The following is a 20,225-nucleotide window of genomic DNA, read 5'->3' on the forward strand; positions in this document are numbered from 1 at the left end:
TGTGCGAGGTTCCTCCACACCCGACCAGCCGTGGATCGTGCACCACTGGAGTGTTTACTATTGGAAAAACTCCACGTGTAAGTAAGTGGACCTGTGCAGTTCACACCCGTGTTGTTCAGGGGCCAAACGTATATTCCTTTTCCTAGCTTTAAATTAATTCCTTGGAAACTGTATGTATTTTCTAAAAGCACATTTATCTTTTTCCAAAAACTAATAATGATTGCCCGTTACTGATACAAGATATACGACCTTTTCTTTATAAAGATGAGAATCTTTGAAATGAAGAAACTCAACTTTTATTCATAAAGGAACAAACATTCCTGAAATAATCTTAATAAATGTACAGTAAAATCTACAGATTAATAAATGAAAATATAAAAATACCACGATAGAAATAATCAGAGGAGATGAGACATAAACATGCGAAACATCAAGCAAAGTAAAAATAAAACAATGTTCAAAAAAGATGATAAAATATTGCTATAGACTTTTTGTATAAAGAGCTCACCCTAACTGATCAAACAGCCCACCACACGGAAGCCCAGTGGGCGAGGGACATGGAGCTGTCTCACACACAAAACACTCTAAAGGGCTCGTGAAGCATCTCTTTAACTGAGCACCTCCAGAAACCAGTGCGCAGTGCATCCCCCACTGCATGGCAACCACCTTACAACCGTAATGCTGGATGAGCATAATGAATCGAACAGTCTCACCACGGCGGGTGATGGTACGAACAGGCTTAACTTCTCTGGAAACCAGTGTGAAAAGCTGAAGAGCTTTAAATTTCATGCCCTCTGACGTCACTATTTCCCACTCCATGGGTCTGTCCAGGGGAGTAATCGGAAACTTGGACCCAGGTTGGTATTCAAACACAGTTCCACTGGGTGTTATATACAACAAGGCAACGAACGCTGTGAGCTGTGTACCTGTGATACATGAGCCTTTCTGCACGTACACCGTATGTCACTAAAATCTGTGGTCAAAGTAACAAACGCCACAGAGAAGTACCCCAAAAGAACAGTATTAAGGGCTCTCTTCGTTTAAGACTTATAATCCAGTGACTTCACTTGCTCATGATTTAAACTATTCGTCACATGGGGCTGATAGGTAGACACGTGATAAAGCGAAGACCAATTGTGGAAGGGAGGTGGCGGGTGTATGGGCGTTCGTAATAAGGTTCTTCAACTTTTCTGTTTGCATGTTTTCATAACAAAATGCAGAGAAATGTACATATACATCATATAATGACTATCAAAGTAGGAAAAAAAGAAAAACAGCAGAAACAACTGAAAAACTACCTCAAGAATAAGATAATTCGTAAGGTGTCTTGGAACAAACAACTCACAGGAATCAACAGCCTTCACACATATGAACTAGTTTGAAGATATAATGGGAAAGAAGATTCTATTTAGACAGAAAGTATTTCTGTACTTCTTTAGACAGAAAGTATTTAAATACTTAGAATTTAGGTTTTAAAAAATTCACAACATCTACATAAAGAAAGTGCTGAAAGGTTCATGAGGGGCACGAGAGGAGACCCGACCAGGAAGAGGCACCCCAGTGAATGGACGAAGATGTGCCCCGGTGACACGGCTCCCTGCGGTCACAGCCTGGTCAGTTCCCCTGAGTGGCCAGGGATAACCAGGGCGATTGCCTGCTGTGGGGACACCAGCCACCGTGCCACCCCATCCTGAGGACGCTCGAACAGCCACCCAGAGAAGTCCCCGTGTAGGGGGACTGGGCTCGCCTGCCAACAACCATCCACCCGGCCAGCTAGGGGGCCAGCAGGGGTGGACCGGAGGTTGGGCCTGCTGGCGGCCGCATCTCCGTGAGACCCGAGCCAGAAGCACCCGGCCGGGCTGCTCCCAATTCCTGCCCTACAGGAAGGGGTAGAGCAGCTCCAAGTTAACACAGACTCTACCAAGTCAGGGATGCACACAAGAATCAGAAAGGCCTGCAACAAGAATGCAAGACGAGGTGTAGCTCAAAGGCTAAGAGAAGAGAAAACAGAACACTGGATTTGAGCCAAGCAGTCGCGACCAACCGCCACAAGCTGCTGCCTTGCCGGGTGAAAATGTCCCTCTCAAATCAAGAACGAGCCGAAGGCCGGGAAGTGCCCTGGCGGTCCAGCGGTTAGGACTCCACATGCTTTCACTGCTGAGGGCCCGGGTGCAATCCCTGGTCGGGGAACTAAAGATCCCACAAGCTGTGTGGTGCAGCCAGAAACAAAAGAACAAGCCGACGGTGCCCACCATCAGCACCTCTATTTCTACACTTCATTGCAAGGAACGGTAATAGAAGGACCAGGGTTATAGAGAAAACACTGTTATTCTTCAGAGATGAAGTAATGTGAGAATTTAGCACAGCTGCTGGATTTAAGATCAGTAAATAAAAATCAACTGCATTTCTACAGACCAGCAACAAATTAAAACGTAATCTGAAAAAAAAACCACTGATTGAAACTTCAAAAAATATAATGCACCTAGAAATAAATCTAATAAAAATACGCAACCATAAAATGTTAGCGGAAGCGATTGAAGGAGATCTAAGTAAACCGAGAGGCTACCTTGATCATAGGTTGGAAAAGCTCTTCATAGAGATGCAATTCTCACCAAACACCCACTAATTCAACCACATTTGAATCAAAATCCCCAAGCAGTTTTTCTCTGAAACTTGATAAACTGATTCTGAGCTGCATCTGAAATAGACCCAAATTAGTCAAAGCTCTCCTAAAAAAGAATAAGGCAGAAGGACTGACCTAGCTACGCCTCAAGAATTATTACAAAGCTAGAGTAATCAAGGGAGTGTGGTATTGGTACAAACTGACCAGTAAAACAATGAAGGTCCCAGAAAGAGCCGTGCGTCTCAGGAAAATGTGACTAACACGTGAGCCGGCACTGAGCATCACTGAGGAACGATGCCCTTTTCAAATGGCACGGGGAGAGTTAGTGAACCATTTGGGGAAAAAAGAAGAAACTGCACTCTTATTTCACACTAGAGACAAAAGTGATTCTTGGTGGATTACAAACACTGATACGAGCGTAAAACAAAAATTTTTAGACAATGCACAAAGACATCCTTTTGATCCTGAGGTTAAAAAAATTTCTTTTAAACAACACGGACAAACTCAACTACACTAAAATTAAGAACACCTGTTCCTCAAAAGGCACCATAAAGAGAAGGAAGACCCACCCCAGACTGGAAAAAGGTTACTAGGACACACGTCACTGACAAGGAAACGTGTCCAGAACACAGGAAGAACACCCAGAGTCAGTACAGAAAAGAAAACCCAAAACCAAGGGGGCGAGGACAGCTGTGAGAAGACGCTGCGCCTCGTGGGTCACACTCCCCCACCACAGGCAGACACCACCAGGCGCTCCTGGGACGCAGGGCCCGGCCCAGCACTCCAACCACGGCGGAGCGCCGCCTCGTGTGTGCACGCCCTGCAAGCCGGCCCCCCTGCTCTGAGCACAGACGCTCAAGCATGTGTGCACAGGACACACAAGAGTGCTGCAGGCAGCGCCGCCTGTGAGGGCGAATGCAGGGAAACCACCGAACTGCCCACCAACAGCACAACCGCTAACCCGTGACACATGCACACACAGACCACCATTCAGCCGTGGGCACTGATTCTGTAGCAACACACCTCCACGAGGACGAAACTCGGAAACGGAACTGAGAAAGGCCAGCGGGTGAGCCTCCAGAGTGATTCCGTTTATACCAAGTTCTAAGACCCAAACAAAGCGGTACGTTCAGGATTCACGCAGGGGGAAGGGGAAACTGAGTGGAAGGAATGATAAACGCCAAGATCCAGGCCGCAGTCACCCGCTGGGACAAGGGCAGAGGCAGAATGGCGCTCTCTCCTACACTGGGTGGCGTGGCCGCTTACACCGCATGCAACCTATTGCGGTTTTCATACCTTACGTGTGTGTTTCAATAAATGTTTAATAGAGCATCGCAGGAAGCCGCTCGGAGCCCACCTTCTCTGGCTAACTCCAACAGCTCCGCCTGGTGGTCCGCAGCCCCCTCCAGCGCCTCTTCCTCTGCAATCGTCTCCTCCTCGTCTTCCACTGGAATGGCCACCATCAAATGTCAGCGAGAGACCCCACGGCATCTTCCTCGCAATTACTCAAGAAACGCTACAAGGCTCCAAAACTGTCATGCACAGCCATCAGAGAAGTGAAAACTAAGTCCTAATTTCTCAGGTTAAATCTGGAAGTGATAGTTTATTAAGTAAGCAAAAAACAAGGGACCATACTTTATACTTTCTCTTCCATTTCACAGTGTGAAATAGAGGCCGGTTTTCATCACATCCTACCCAGGCCCAAACAGGGAGTGATGTGGAACTTCCTGTCCACCTGCAGAGCCCACTACAGAAAGACCCACAAGCACGTTGTTCGGTGTCACTATGAATTCATCATCGCCCATTTCAGAGGCCCCAGCCCCTGCCCAGCTGAGGATTCCTCGAGCTCAGCTCCTGTCCGGCACCTCCAGCCCTGCAACCCCACAGCCGGCTCCTGGTGGCTAAGAGTCCCACCCGCCCTCGGGCCACCTCTCCATCTGAGCTGAGTCCTCACCATGGCACGCCTTCCCTCCCGCTGACTCCTGCCCCCAACACGCACTGCCTCTCCTCCCTACCGACGAAAGGCACACGCGTGCGCACGCACGCACACGGTCCGACACCTTCCCTCCTCCACAATCCAACTCCTCGTCTCTCCACTGCAAAACCCCACCATCCACCAAGGCCCCCGGCCCCCAAGAGCATAAGCCACTGAGCCACCGGACTCTCACGGTCCAGGCGGTCCTCGACGCCCCGGCAGCACCGAGTGAGCTCTCCAGCTGCGCGTTCAGAGAGCCCTGCAGACAGCCAAAGCACCAGGGGGACAGACCTTCATCATCGGTTAAAGATGTGCTTGCTTTTCTTTTTCTTCCAGGTATCCCCGAATCCTGTGACACAGAACACAAATCATAAGCGTGAGATCTGAAAACACAGAATGAGAACCCAGAGCAGAACTGTAGTCAACATGCAACCGGGAGGACCTGGGAGGCCGTGCCAGGCGTGTCCACAGCAGACACCACAAAGGTGGGGAGGAGGCTGCGGGGAAGCAAGACGCCTGCTCTCCGCAAACCACCAAGGTTAACACCCAGGTGAGCCTGAAGCTGGAAAGAACCAGCTGTAGGCCCAAGGGGGACTGCTCTCCAGCGAGAGAACGCTATTCATGCCTACGACTTCCTGCAGACAGACACCCCCTCGCACAGTGACGCGACAGTCCCGAACTCACCACAAAGCTTTCCCGTAACGCATCAAGCCCTGTAGGTCTCGACTCTTTACCTAAAGAGACAGGTAACGCGATTCGCTTTCACTAAGGCAGTGGAGGAGGTGATGCTCCTCACACGACCATGGGCACCTGTGCCCGCCCCCCAAGGAGAGCAGAGGACAGCAAGGCGGGTCCCACCTCCCCTCTGCGACGCAGGGCGGCACAGCCACACCGCCACGCCCGCTCTCGGCTTCAGCAGGAACCTAGAGTCTCCAACCTGGCAAAGCTTCTCGCTCATGACTTGCATAATCTTAGAGCTCCGTGACTCTCAACAGGGACCACCTCCTTCACCTCAGTTTCCTCATCAGTAAAAGGGAGGAATCCTCCCCGCCCCCTCCCCAGGTTTCCAGTGATGGGGTAGCTACTGCTGAGCGCCGTGGGAGCAGCACGATGCCTAGACACGGGGACCGCGGTGGGGCGGGGGGCAAAGCCGGGGGAGTTCATCTCACTCTCTGGGGACACAGGGGACAGGCTCAGAACCTCAATCCTGAGAGCCCCCCAAAGTTGGTCACCCTGGGGCTTATTGATTCATACTAGCGAATCTCAGAAGAACTGAAATGCCAGGACCAGGCTGCTGAGTAAACAGCCTCACCGGGGAGGCTCCACGGGAAGCCACGATGTCACAAGGCGACGGTGAGCAGAAAATCGAGCAAACACAGCCCGCAAAAGGGGAAGGCTTTTTAAAAAGTAATCATACCTTTCCGGGAGACTTTCTGGAAATTTAAAGCCTTTTTCCTTTTTTCTTCTAATTCTACTTGTAGTTTTATTTCCACAACCTAAATGCAAAGAGTTAAATAAATAAGCGCGTTACTAAGAAACACAAGTTCTATATATGAAAACATTAAAACTCGCACACGTCGGCCAAAAGCACAGCTGCCCCAAGCCCATTTCAGATTAGAGCTGACCCTTGGACAACGTGGATTTGAACTGTGCAGGTCCACTGGTACTCAGATTTTTTCCGGTAGTAAACCCTACAGAGCTGCACGGTCTGCGGCTAGCTACAGCCGCAGCCATGGAACCGCAGATGCAGCGGGCAGATGACGAGCTGTGTGCAGATTTTCAGCTGCACGTAGGGTTGGCAACCCTAACCCCCCACGCTGTCCAAAGAGAAATGTTCAGTTTGGTACTCTTTCATTATTTTGTGTCAACTGCATCCTGCCCAAATTCTGTCAGACGGTAAGAAGAGAATTTTTACGAAAAGGAAGCGAGAGACAGAGCAAGCCACTCTGGAACTAAGCAGCTTTTAGTGACCTGCGCCAATACTAAACAGAACTACCGGAAGGGCCCCTCAGGAAGGCTCCCAGACACCAGAGAGCGCGCAGGCCACGGCTGATGGGGATTTCGATGCACAAGGAGAAACACAGAGGCAGAACCAGGTCTCCTGATGAGCCAACAGCCCAGAGGTGCCCAGGAAGTGCGGGCACCCGCCTTTCCAAACGACGCCACAGGCTCCGCCTGTGGGATTTCCCCACGGCACAGGCAGGCTGGGCTCAGAAGGCCGCCTCAGCAACCCCGACACAGTCTGTGCTCCCAGGAGCGCATCAAAATCTCAGAATTTACCTGTTCAATATTTGACCAAAAATATTCTATTTCTCTAGCAGTTGACGCAGCTATTCGTCTCAATCGGTTCTGTTCTTCTCTCCTTCCCCGCTCCTCCCGAAGCTGCTTCTCTTCGTGATGACGCACTACAGTTCTGACAAGCTAGTAAATGAAAGTCCAAGAATTTTACGTTGTGCGCTGTGTCATGCTATCAGAAAAAAGATACATAACGTTTCTTTAACATCTTCTCGGCCCGTAACTACATATAATCCACAGAGAGACACACCCTCACCTGCTCTACGGGCACGCGGGAGAAATGCTGATCCCAGAGCAAACCACCACCAACGGTCTGCCTGGCTTTCCTACAAGTGTTATTTTAACAAATACACATATTTTTCTCCAAAATGGAATATCATACTGTGCTACAATCGTCCTTTCCCCCCTTTAATATGAGTAACGTCTTTCCATCAATCAACACAGATCAAAATCATTTTTAATACGTATCATTTCCACTGCGTGGATGCAGCCAAATTTAACTCCTAGGATTAAAAAAGTTGGGTTGGGATAATTCACATTTTTTAAGGCTTTTGCTTTAAAACCGCTTTCCAGAATTTCTACTCTTTACCTCTTCACCAGCTGTACCTCCAAAAGGTGCAGAGAAGTAACTCAGAAAGGGACACATCCTGAGTCCCGAGTGCAGCGGAGCTGCCAGCCCCTCAGCTCTGGGATGCCCCCGAGGCGGCCGCCCAGCACAGGACTCCCAGGGCCTTGTGCTGGTCAGCGCGCACCCCTCGCACAAAGCCGCCGGCTCCCGGGGGTAGAGGGACGGCGCGAGGAGGGGCAGCACAGCGCGCAGCCGCGGCCCCCGGCTCAGCTGCCTCTCAGTCCCACCGCTCGGCGTCCATCCCTGCCCCTTGGCCCCGGCCACTGCCCTGTCCAGCCCTGCGTCCACATGCTCAGGACCATCAACTTTCGTGAAAAAGGAAATGTTTAAGGAGCGATCTGGTTTTTTTCTTAAATACACATGAATCTGATTAAAGACCCTTTACACTCAGACCCTGCTGTTACCCCCTTGGTCTCGGCTTCTCTCTACCAAAACTACGGGGGGAAAGCAAGGGGGAGAATTCAGAGGAGGGAGGTGGACAGGCCAGGCACACAGGATCAATCCCCAGTCCTGAGGGTATAGGAGATATGAAGGCAGCATCCAGGTCCCGAGGAATAAAGACACACAGTGAGGGAGGAAGAAGCAGCTGGGCCTGGAGCTTTGTACACGTGCGCAAGGGCAGCTGCTCTACACTCTGGGACCCAAGAGCCCTAGAAATCTGTCACTTTCCACACTGCCAGCTTTAGCAGTAGCATCTCCTAGAGGTCCTACCCCGGGCTGGGTGCCTACTTTGGGAGCAGAGAGAAGGTAATAAATTCTGAGCCAGAACTGCAGAGAAGCTGGACCGGAAGACCAGGCAACACAGAGCAGGCAGGCTGCGGGGAGCCAGAGGGCCGGGATGAGTGCCCGAGCTGCCGGCCAGCCACCTGGCCTCTTCCCCCTTCCTACTCTCAGCCTGGATCTGGGGGGCTGCAGGCATCCTCATGCCAACTGCCGGGCAAAACTGGCCAGAAAAAGAACCCAAATCCCAGGTCAGAACTGCAGCAGAAGGGCCGTGTCTGTTCCCAGCAGTCCACGCTAGAGCACTGGGGACAGCCCTCAGAAATGAAGCAACGCAGCAGTTACTTTCTAAATAGCAGCAAAACATTCTTCAGATACGTCGTAAGTCCAGCAACTCTTTAGAGGGACTTCCCTGGGGGTCCAGTGCTTAAGAATCCGCCTTCCAACGCAGGGGACGCAGGTTCGATCCCTGGTTGGGGAACTAAGATCCCACATGCCGCGGGGGAACTAAGCCTGCGCACCTCAACTAGAGAGCCCACGCGCCGCCAACTACAGAGCCCATGCGCTCTGGAGCCTGTGTGCCACAACTAGAGAGCCAACATAGCCAAACAAATATTTAAGAAGAAAAACCGTTTAGAAAGTGGGGCTGGGAGACCTCCGTCCGCACACTTAAGCCCCTGGTGCTGCTTGATGACCCCTGGGCACCGCGGTGGCCTGTGTCTCAAACCCACCTTCTTGGCAGCGGCCACCTTCCACCTCCTCTCCTGGGCGAAGTCTGTGGCCATCCACTGCATCTCCTCCAGCAGGTAGTCCCAGTGCGATTTGGAGCGCGGGGCCTCCTGCAGCTTGGGCAGCCGTCTGAGGGACCACAGGCCTTCTTTCCTTAAATCTGCTATCCGCTGATGGATCTGGTTCTCCTGCAAGGAGCACGGGGTGGAAGACGTCCGGCACAGTTTAAGTGCAAGCCACCGACGCACACCCCAGTCAGTGCGACCCTGCTACGTGGAGGTCTCAGCAACAAAGAAGAGTTGCTGAACAAAGCTCTACGAGAGGGCAGAGGCAAGGGCGTGCAACCCCCGGGAGCCTCATCCTGGAAACCCAGGACAGAGCTCCCAGGCCAGCGCTCACGGCGGAGCACTTACAAATAACTGCTCAGTCGCCCAACAAACAGCAAACGCTCGCTAGGTGCAGGCCGTGAGCTGCACTGGCCTGGGCCGCCTCCCGAGGGCTCTGAGCTCTCAGCCTGCACCCCACACCCCCCGCCCCCCGACTGCTGACACCAGCACAGAAAAGACCTTCTCCACACCAGTCTAGCTGCCCCTCCGGCAGGACAGGGCCAACTACGCGGTTTTAATCTTGGTTTCTCCAGATCACAAACCTTACTGCCAGGTGTTCCGTCTTATACTACTGCCCCCTTAGAAAGTGAAAGCACACGCGTTCCACAGGCTGGAGTATACGGTGAGCTCTTCTTGAGCACCTTCAAGAGCTTCTTCAGGCGCACTTACCAGCGCTATCTGTTCTGCCAGCTTGTCCTGAGAACCGTCGTGGGGCGCGGCGGCATTCTGAGCGGGGCTCTGTGGTTTCGGGGGCGCTGACACGGCTGCCCCTGGGGAGCGGGCGATGACCGGAGACAGCGACTTGGCTGCCGGGGAGGGTCTGTTCACCGGGGAGGCCCGGGCAGGCGAAGGCCCCGGGCCTGAGCCACTGGCGGGGACAACGGTCGAGGCAGAGGAGGCGGAGGGCAGCGGCCGCGGGCAGGGCTGGGCGGGGTCCATGGGCGGTCTGGGTGGCGCCGCCGTCTGGCAGGGAAAACAGGGCTCAGCGCCGTGCCCGGAACCCACAGGCTGGCTGGAGGCCCCTGTGCAATGCCCCTCCCTCTCCCCAGCAGCGCAGACTGACCAGTGGGCCTATTGCGGACCACAGGGCCACGCAGACTAACCGTGTCTACAGAAGAGAAGAAGCCCTGTTAGTCCACAAAGCCACATCAGAGCTCCCTGTAAACGGTGCCTTCACATATGGTCTTACGTCGGGTTTGTTTTTTTTTTTTTTGCTTTTTCAAGTAATTTTTTAGAATTTTTAATTGTAGAAACTTCTTAACTGAGAAGTACCAAATGCTCACCGTGCACCTGTTCTCTGAAGGGCAAAGACAAATTCCACGGGGCCCCCTCGCGGTGGGCAAGCTGTAAGGTTAGAAACCCTCCTCCGTGCCGTCCCGAGAGCCGAGCTTGTAAAACTGAGGAGCCCCTCCGCCCAGCCCTCCCTGGCCCAAGGGGAGCTTAGATTCACACGGGAGTTCCAGCTGCGAGGAAGCGGGGGGACAGAGGAGGCCTGAGGACAGAGCGACGCGCACGCGGCACGTTTATAACCCGCGGTGCGGACGAGACACCGCGGCCAAGGCCGGGCCCCTCACGGCGCACAGCTTCTCCGCCCACCTCTAAGGAGATTTCCTCCACCTCAGCGGTCGGTAAACTGTGGCCGGCCACACACTTTGGGAGAGTTCCACAGGCCACGGCCGCTCATCTGTGGGCCCTGGCGCTGCTCTCAGCTTCAGCGGCGGAGCTGAGCAACTCAACAGGAAGCACACGGCCTGCAAACCCTGAAATACCATTACACTCCCTCTCTGTGGCCCTTTACAGAAGAAGACTGCCGGCCCCGCCCAATCTGGAAGGAACAGAATTCCACGGCTTCTGTAAGGAGCTTCTTCTAAAATCACATCCCACAGCTCACACCGTTGACAAAAAGGGCGGGAAAGAAACCCAAGAAAAACGTCAGTGCTGCGTGAGGTCGGTACCAGCCTCAATGACAGTATTCAAAACAGAGAGCCTCACGTCCATGGAACCCTCAAGCCTGCGGAGGCCCAAGAAGCTCAGCGCCCTGGTGGGGGAGGGGGTACTCCTTCCCAAGGCGCACAAAAGGCTCCAGAATCAACCCAGGGGGCCAGCCACAGCCCCTCCAGCACTGGCTGACCAACCGTGCCAAGTTATCTGGCCTCTCTGGCCTCAGTCTTTCCATAGCTAACGGGCGTGATAAAGATTCTACCACAGAGGGCTGCCAGGTAGAGGAGAGCAAATAATGGCCCGGAAGTGCCCATCACCGCGCCTTGCACCTGGCAGGCGGTGAGTGAAAGGTAACATCCTTACATGAAAGCAAACTTCTACAATCACCAGAAGAACTCGAACTCCGAGCCCAGCTAGGAAATCTCCTTGTTAACGAGGGAGAGGGGAAAGGAAGGGGAGGTTTTCCTAAGCGGCTGACCACACGCTGCTGAGACAAGCCTCTGAAAACACTGCCTCTGGCCCCTTTGGTGCCCCAGACCCATGCTTCACAAACGCACTGCTCCTCAGGGGCCCCACGTGGTCTACAGTACACGTTCAAAAAGACGTCTGGGTGAAGTTAATTTGTGGACGAGGAGGGGCATTATAAACCCTGGAAACGTGTATCAAGCCTGGAAAGCAGCCTCACCCACGCTGGTGGAGTGGAGTGTCCGGGGGAGGCACCGTGGACAGAGCCTGGCAGACGGTCAGGCTCATAGGAGCCCCACCGCCCCCAGGCCTTCGCTCCTATGATCTCGCGTTACTCGGCACATCAGGTGGGACCAGGGCCACCGTGCCCTGTGCGTGGCTCCCTGTGCCGAGAGCAGCACTCAGAATCGTGTCGTTTTCTGACATTTTAACAACAATAACTACAACTGCACAGTAAATTTACGTTGCAGCTACTGAACTGACTGTTGCACGGTGGAGAGCGAAGCACTGGGAGAGAAGGAGTTACCCAGCTGGGCGCCATCCCGTCCAGCACACAGCCTGTCTCTTCTTCCACCTCTAGCTCGGGGAACAGCAGGGGCCCGGAGTACCTGCGGCTGGGACGGGAGCGGAGGGGCCTGCATCTGCGCCTTCGCGGGCACCGGGACGTGGAGGGCCGCGGGGAGCTGTCCAGGCGGGGGCGCCGGGGCGGGGGCGTTTGGCGGCTGCGTCTTCACCGGCACCGGGAGCGGGGTCTGCGGCTCCGCCGTCTGCGGCTGCGGGGGGAACTGCAGCGCCGGCGGCAGGGGCGCGGCGGGGAGGCCGGCCGGGGGCAGCCTGGCGGGCAGCTGCGGCGGCGGCGTGTGCAGGCTGGCGGCGTTCTGCACCGGGGGCCCCGTGGAGGGGTCGTACCGCTGCTGGCTCTGCTTCTGGCCGGCGAGCTGAGCAGCCTGCGGCGCGGGTGGCATTCCCCCTGCAACAGAGGGCAGACCCAGCGGCCCTGACTCCCGGGCTCGGACTCCACCGGCCAGGGCTGCCTCAGACCCTGCGCTCGCAACACACACACTCAAACGGGAGGTTTACCTGGTGGGAGATCTCTGTGTATTAGGTCTAACGTGATAAATGAGCACACAACAAAGGAAAGAAAGGCCTCGGCCTTTGCGCGTTAGCATCAAGCAGAGCAGGCACGGGATAACCGCAGGGTCCCTACCACAGCAGCAAGTCAGAGAAAACACAGGAGGGAAAACCGGAGAGAAGCTGAGGACAGTGGGACGTGCGGCTCCGCTAAAGTGACAAGAGCTGGTCTCCAGTGGTTTCTTCATACTGTGTGAAGTGGGACTCAGAGGAACGTCCCGATGGCAGAAACCACCTCAGATATGCTACCTGGACTGCACACGTTTTAGTCTGCTGCTGCTTCCTTAAGCCCTCTCTGCACTCCCTCTTTCTGAGCTAAGAGAGCTAGTTCTGGCGCTGGGTCTTACCTTGAACTGTCGGCATTAACTGCTGGAGAGGAACTCCTGTATTCACCCCTGGGTGCTGGAAAACTACCCCTTGGTGACCCACTTCGAGTCGAGGTCTCTTAGACTGCTCTAGAATAATTTTCAGAAAAGGTGCAGTTTGATGTAAAAATAAAACCACAAAAGTAGTAGAAAAAACATGTGTAAGTGTTTTTATCATCTTTGAACAGAGAGGCCTTTCTATGCATGAACCAAAATGCAGAAGCCATAAAAGATAGGGTTGATAAATATAATTTCTTTCCGTTAAAAATTTGTAAATATAAGGAAAAGCATCATAAAAAAGGCAAAGGACAAGCGTCAACCTAAGAGACAATTATCTGCAACATACACAACGGGCAACATTCATAAAGCTCTTACAAATTAATATGAAAAGGATCAACAACCAGAAAGACAAAATGGGCAAAGAACACAAACAACGAGCAGAGGAACACATTCACAAATGGTTAAAAACATGAAGAGGTAACTGAAACCGCATCAAAATTAAAGAAATCCATTATCAAAACAAAGATTTTATTTTTTACCCATTGGATCGACAAAGATTAAAAGATACTTAATAAAATGGCCAAAATTTGAGAGAACCAGAAATTGCTGACGGGAGCAAAAGCTGACCCTACCCTTTTGGAGGGCAACTTAGCCTCACTAATACTTAACTATGCACACATTTTGATCTAGCAATTTCACTCTTGGAGCGCTGCTTTTAGATACATGGACAGACATGTATAGAAAAAACTGTGAAACTAAATGTTCAATCAGGTTTTGATTACAACAGAAAAAAGGTGATGCTAACAAATGAATGCTAACACGGGTCTGATGCCTAAAGAAGGAAGCACCCATGCAGTGGGCGCAGTATTTTGCAGCTATCAAAAAGAATGAGGTCCACGACTGGGGAAGATGGCCTAGTCAATTCATATTAAAGACATAACAGTGTATATATATAGGATCACATTTGCACTTTTTCAGAATGACACACCTGTAGCAATGCTTGTCTGTGAAACTGAACAAACATAGCCAGCTCTGTGGCTAGGGAATGGGGAAGGAATACCAAACCAGAGACAGACTTAAACTACACCCTTCTAAACTGTTTGAATCTTTTACACAAAATGTGTATTAAGTTCCTAACTTGGAGAAAAAATTCAGTTTGTAAAATGAGTGACAATTTGAAAAGGCAGATGGCTTTACACTTCATCATGTCATGAGGGCTAAACAGCCTACAAATGCACACAGAAACCAAACTGGAATACACCTACTCAACTGACAAGTTTCTAACTTCAGCACACATAAACATGCACATAAACATTTTGTTTAGCTGATTACCACAAAAGAAAAATTAACTTTCAAAGTAGAAACTAACCAAAACTAAGTTCCTTAGGGGCCATGCTTTAGAAACAGGTGGCCACTACACTGGAATTCCCAAACTAAGACGCTAACTGGCTCCGGGGGGCCCTTCAGCCTGTGCTCCGTGACATACCTGCCGGAGGTCCCGCCTGCTGCCTCTTAAAGGGGTCCGTTTCGATCACACTGCCAGCCCCTGCCACAAGGGTCCCTGCAAGGGCTTGTTGCTGGAAAAAAAAAAAAAAAGGAAAAACTGAGATTTTCATAATTTAAATGCATTACAAGAATGAATGTAAACTAAAACTATCATAATTATCCCAAACACTGACTTCCCTTCTTTTTAAGAAGAGAAATGTCATCTACCCGATGTATTACAATAAATAATTTAAAGTTCTAACTTACCTCTGGAGGATAAAAAAGGATTTGCATTCTGGTTTTAAATGGAATTTCAGTTCAATGCAAATCTAGAGTCCTTCAGAAACGAGCTGGCTTTGCACACACAATGACAGCAGAAGCTAACGCAGGAAACCTCAGTCTCGGCAAGGACTACAACTTAGCCTCCTGACCAGTCACACTGCCTGGCGTCGCTCAGCCCGCCAAAATCACAAAAGCTGAATGATAAGAAGACTGAAATTGTCTTCCTACTGGAAAATGGCGCTAAAACTCCAATTAAGCACTATCTAATTGACTTCAAAATGGTACTGCAGTTAGCACCCTACTTGATATATAACTGTGTGAAATACATACAGGTTATTTAAAATGTTCAAGTGAAAAGCTACCGGCAAAGACAGAAACTAGCTGACTCCGGGCGCCCTGCGCCTTTGACACCTCTGCACTACCCCTGAAGGGCTACCAAAGGCTAAGCACGATGTTTAACAGTTGCTAACTTTTTTAATAATTCAATTATATCCACTCTACTCAGCGAGGCATTTTAAATGCAAAAGTTACAAGTGTCCGAACGAAGAAACTGCCTGTGAGAGTGGCTACTGACCCCAGCATCCCTAGGAAGGGACACTGCACTGCCAGGACCAGGAGAGTGGCTACTGACCCCAGCATCCCTAGGAAGGGACACTACACTGCCAGGACCAGCCATGCTGCAGGTTTTGCCTCACATGGGGCAAGGCCCCAGAGTAAGGAAAAGGGAAAGTAAGCACGCCCTGTTTACATTTAACAAAGATGGGGGCGGAAGGAAGAGAGGGAAGGAGGGAGAAGAGAAAAGAATGATTTAAAAAACAGACAATATGTGAACAGTGGTTGTCTCTGGGGACAAGATTACAATCAATTTATAATCTGTGTGTGTGTGCACTTTTCTAAATTTTCTAAATGTTTTACAATGAACATGTATTACTTCTGTAATCAAAAAAAGGTTTTGTGTTTTTTTTTAATAAAAGAAATTGATACAGGGTTCTGTGTCCAGTAATGGCCAAGTACTTCCTGTTGGACTAAACACATTCAAGATAAATACAAACTCTAAAAGAAATATTAAAAATGTGAAAAGGTGGGCAAATACAGCATGGGACTCGATACTTGCAAGGAGGGAATGAAACTAGGGGACGCTTCTGGGTTTACGGCATTTGGCACAAGGGCAGGCCCCAGTCTCAGACCCAGACAGGGAGGGTCTCACTGGCTTGAAGACTACTAGGATGGAGAGTAGGAGACCAGAGCGGAGACAGGTAAGGGAGAATCGCCACAGGAGGCAGCGGAGATGGGCCCCAAGCTCCCCTTTTTTCTGGTTGCCTCCTGACCACCCACATGCCAAGACGCCAAGCACAGGCCAGCATAACCACACAGATCTCAGGAGGCAGAGTCTACAGTTTCAATCCAATCACATTAACTAGATGTGAAAGCAAACCAGCAGAACTCCTCAGAAGGATATAACAGATCTCAGGGTCTCTGCAACCTATCATTCACGATACCCAAAACCCAATTCAAAATCAATCAACATGATACACCATATTAACAAATTGAAGGATAAAAACCATATGATCATCTCAATAGAAAAAGCTTTTGACAAAACTCAACACCCAATTCTGATAAAAACCCTCCAGAAGGCAGGCACAGAGGGAACTTACCTCAACATAATAAAGCCATATGTGACAAATCCACAGCCAACATCGTCCTCAATGGTGAAAAACTGAAAGCATTTCCTCTAACATGAGGAACAAGACAAGGTTGGCCACTCTCACCACTATTATTGAAGATAGTTTTGGAAGTTTTAGCCACAGCAATCAGAGAAGAAAAAGAAATAAAAGGAATCCAAATCGGAAAAGAAGTAAAACTGTCACTGTTTGCAGATGACATGATACTATACATAGAGAATCCTAAAGATGCTACCAGAAAATTACTAGAGCTCATCAATGAATTTGGTAAAGTAGCAGGATACAAAATTAATGTACAGAAATCTCTTGCATTCCTATACACTAATGATGAAAAATTTGAAAGAGAAATTAAGGAAATACTCCCATTTACCATTGCAACAAAAAGAATAAAATACCAAGGAATAAACCTACCTAAGGAGACAAAAGACCTGTATGAAGAAAACTATAAGACACTGATGAAAGAAACTGAAGATGATACAAACGGATGGAGAGATATACCACGTTCCTGGATTGGAAAAATCGACATTGTGAAAATGACTCTACTACCCAAAGCAATCTACAGATTCAATGTAATCCCTATCAAACTACCAATGGCATTTTTCACAGAACTAGAACAAAAAATTTCACAATTTGTATGGAAACACAAAAGACCCCGAATACCCAAAGCAATCTTGAGAAAGAAAAATGGAGCTGGAGGAATCAGGCTCCCTGACCTCAGACTATACTACAAAGCTACAGCAATCAAGACTTCCCTGGTGGCACAGTGGTTGAGAATTTGCCTGCCAATGCAGGGGACATGGGTTCAAGCCCTAGTCTGGGAAGATCCCACATGCCGTGGAGCAACTAGGACCATGAGCCACAACTACTGAGCCTGCACGTCTGGGACCTGTGCTCTGCAACAAGAGAGGCCGCAACAGTGAGAGGCCTGCACACCGCGATGAAGAGTGGCCCCCACTCGCCGCAACTAGAGAAAGCCCTCACACAGAAACCAAGACCCAACACAGCCCAAAATAAATAAATTTATTTAAAAAAAAAAAAAAAAGACAGTATGGTACTGGCACAAAAACAGAATCTATAGATCAATAGAACAGGATAGAAAGCCCAGACATAAACCCACGCACATATGGTCACCTTATCTTTGATAAAGGAGGCAAGAATATACAATGGAGAAAAGACAGAAGTGGTGCTGGGAAAACTGGACAGCTACATGTAAAAGAATGAAATTAGAACACTCCCTGACAACATACACACAGAAAAACCTCAAAATGGATTAAAGACCCAAATGTAAGGACAGACACTATAAAACTCTTAGAGGAAAACATAGGTAGAACACGCTATGACATAAATCACATCAAGATCCTTTTTGATCCACCTCCTAGAGAAATGGAAATAAAAACAAAAATAAACAAATGGGACCTAATGAAACTTGAAAGCTTTTGCACAGCAAAGGAAACCATAAAAAAGACGAAAAGACAACCCTCAGAATGGGAGAAAATATTTGCAAACGAAGCAACTAACAAAAGATTAATCTCCAAAATATACAAGCAGCTCATGCAGCTCAATATCAAAAAAAACAAACAACCCAATCCAAAAATGAGCAGAAGACCTAAACAGATATTTCTCCGAAGAAGATATACAGACTGCCAACAAACACATGAAAGGATGCTCAACATCACTAATCATTAGAGAAATGCAAATCAAAACTGCAATGAGGGGGCTTCCCTGGTGGCGCAGTGGTGAAGAATGTGCCTGCTAAGGCAGGGGACGTGGGTTTGAGCCCTGGCCCGTGAAGATCCCACATACTGCGGAGCAACTAAGCCCATGCGCCACAACTACCGAGCCTGCGCTCAAGAGCCCGCAAGCCGCAACTACCAAGCCCACGTGCCACAACTACTGAAGCCTGCGTGCCTAGAGCCCATGCTTCGCTACTAGAGAAACCACCGCAATGAGAAGCCCACGCACCACAACAAAGAGCAGCCCCCACTTGCAGCAACTAGACAAAGCCCGCACAAAGCAACGAAGACCCAATGGAGCCAAAAATAAAAACAAATAAATAAATTTATAAAACAAAAAAGCAAAAAACTACGAGGTATCACCTCACACCGGTCAGAATGGCCATCATCGAAAAATCTACAAACAATAAATGCTGGAGAGGGTGTGGAGAAAAGGGAACCCTCTTGCACTGTTGGTGGGAATGTAAATTGATACAGCCACTATGGAGAACAGTATGGAAGTTCTTTAAAAAACTAAAACTAGAACTACCATACGACCCAGCAGCAATCCCACTCCTGGGCATATACCCTGAGAAAACCATAATTCAAAAAGAGTCATGTACCAAAATGTTCACTGCAGCTCTATTTACAATAGCCGGGACATGGAAGCAACCTAAGTGTCCATCGACAGATGAATGGATAAAGAAGATGTGGCATATATATACAATGGAATATTACACAGCCATAAAAAGAAATGAAATTGAACTATTCGTAGTGAGGTGGATGGACCTAGAATCCGTCATACAGAGCAAAGTAAGTCAGAAAGAGAAAAACAAATACAGTAGGCTAACACATATATATGGAATCTAAAAAAATGGTTCTGAAGAACCTAAGGGCAGGACAGGAATAAAGACGCAGACATAGAAAATGGACTTGAGGACACGGGGAGGGGGAAGGGTAAGCTGGGACGAAGTGAGAGAGTGGCATGGACATATATACACTACCAAACGTAAAACAGATAGCTAGTGGGAAGCAGCCGCATAGCACAGGGAGATCAGCTCGGGGCTTTGTGACCACCTAGAGGGGTGGGATAGGAAGGGTGGGAGGGAGACGCAAGAGGGAGGGGATATGGGGAATATATGTATACATATAGCTGATTCACTTTGTTATACAGCAGAAACTAACACAACATTGTAAAGCAATTATACTCCAATAAAGATGTTAAAAATATATATATTTAAAAAAAATTACTCCAAAGCACAGAGACAAGAAAACACAAGCCATACTCAAAACAATCAATGGACACCAACCCCCAGACGCCTCACATTCTGGAAGTAGCAGCAGGGATTTTACGGTAGGTTTAATAAGGACGCCCAAGGACATAAAGGTATGTTGTAATGAAAGACGAGAGGAAATCCTGACAGAAAAAAAGAAACGATTAAAAAACAGAACCAATCTGAAAAAGAATATATATATCACTTCGCTGTACACCAGAAACACTGTAAATCAACTATACTTCAGTAAAAAAATAAATTTTTTTTAAAAAGAAAGAGAACCAAATAAAGACCTAGAACAGAAAAAGTGTCTGAAAGTTAAAAAATTCATTGGATAGGCTGAAGAGTAGGGTGGGGACACAGAGGTTGGTGAATTGAAAACAGATTCTTGAGGGAAGAACAAGAGGAAGCCTGGACTTCAAGACTCAGCAGATGGCACAGTGCTGCTCAAGGATGGACGACAGATAAAAACAGCTGAGCAGAGAGCCCAGAGGGAGACTCAGACTCACACAACCTTGCCAGTTCCTAAAGACACCAAAGCAACCCAAATGGAATGAAAAGTCTTTTCAACCAAATGATGCTAGAAGACTGGATATCCATGTGAAAAAACTGATAAATTGAACTTCATTAAAATAAAAAACTAAGGGGCTTCCCTGGTGGCACAGTGGTTAAGAATCCACCTGCCAATGCAGGGGACACGGGTTTGAACCCTGGTCCGGGAAGATCCCACATGTTGAGGAGCAACTAAGCCCATGCGCCACAACTACTGAGCCTGCACTCTATAGAGCCCACAAGCCACAACTACTGAGCC

The 20,225-nt window shown here is 49.3% G+C and overlaps 1 protein-coding gene across 1 annotated transcript in view; it reads right to left on the reverse strand.

Annotated features, from left to right (window-relative positions):
• The window catches only part of EP400 (E1A binding protein p400), a 110,376-nt gene that overhangs the window by 61,414 nt on the left and 28,737 nt on the right, over positions 1 to 20,225 (reverse strand). Inside the window, exons 3-12 of the mRNA XM_082667747.1 lie at positions 14,466 to 14,556; positions 12,962 to 13,069; positions 12,092 to 12,453; positions 9,747 to 10,040; positions 8,973 to 9,158; positions 6,879 to 7,019; positions 6,016 to 6,094; positions 5,283 to 5,332; positions 4,890 to 4,947; positions 3,981 to 4,070 (exon numbers count right to left, since the gene is read on the reverse strand). Coding sequence (XP_082523873.1) covers positions 3,981 to 4,070; positions 4,890 to 4,947; positions 5,283 to 5,332; positions 6,016 to 6,094; positions 6,879 to 7,019; positions 8,973 to 9,158; positions 9,747 to 10,040; positions 12,092 to 12,453; positions 12,962 to 13,069; positions 14,466 to 14,556 — 1,459 coding nt within the window. The remainder of the gene's footprint in view (positions 1 to 3,980; positions 4,071 to 4,889; positions 4,948 to 5,282; positions 5,333 to 6,015; positions 6,095 to 6,878; positions 7,020 to 8,972; positions 9,159 to 9,746; positions 10,041 to 12,091; positions 12,454 to 12,961; positions 13,070 to 14,465; positions 14,557 to 20,225) is intronic.

This window comes from Grampus griseus (genome assembly GCF_964374135.1).
Source record: "Grampus griseus genome assembly, chromosome: 12".
NCBI lineage: Eukaryota > Metazoa > Chordata > Mammalia > Artiodactyla > Delphinidae > Grampus > Grampus griseus.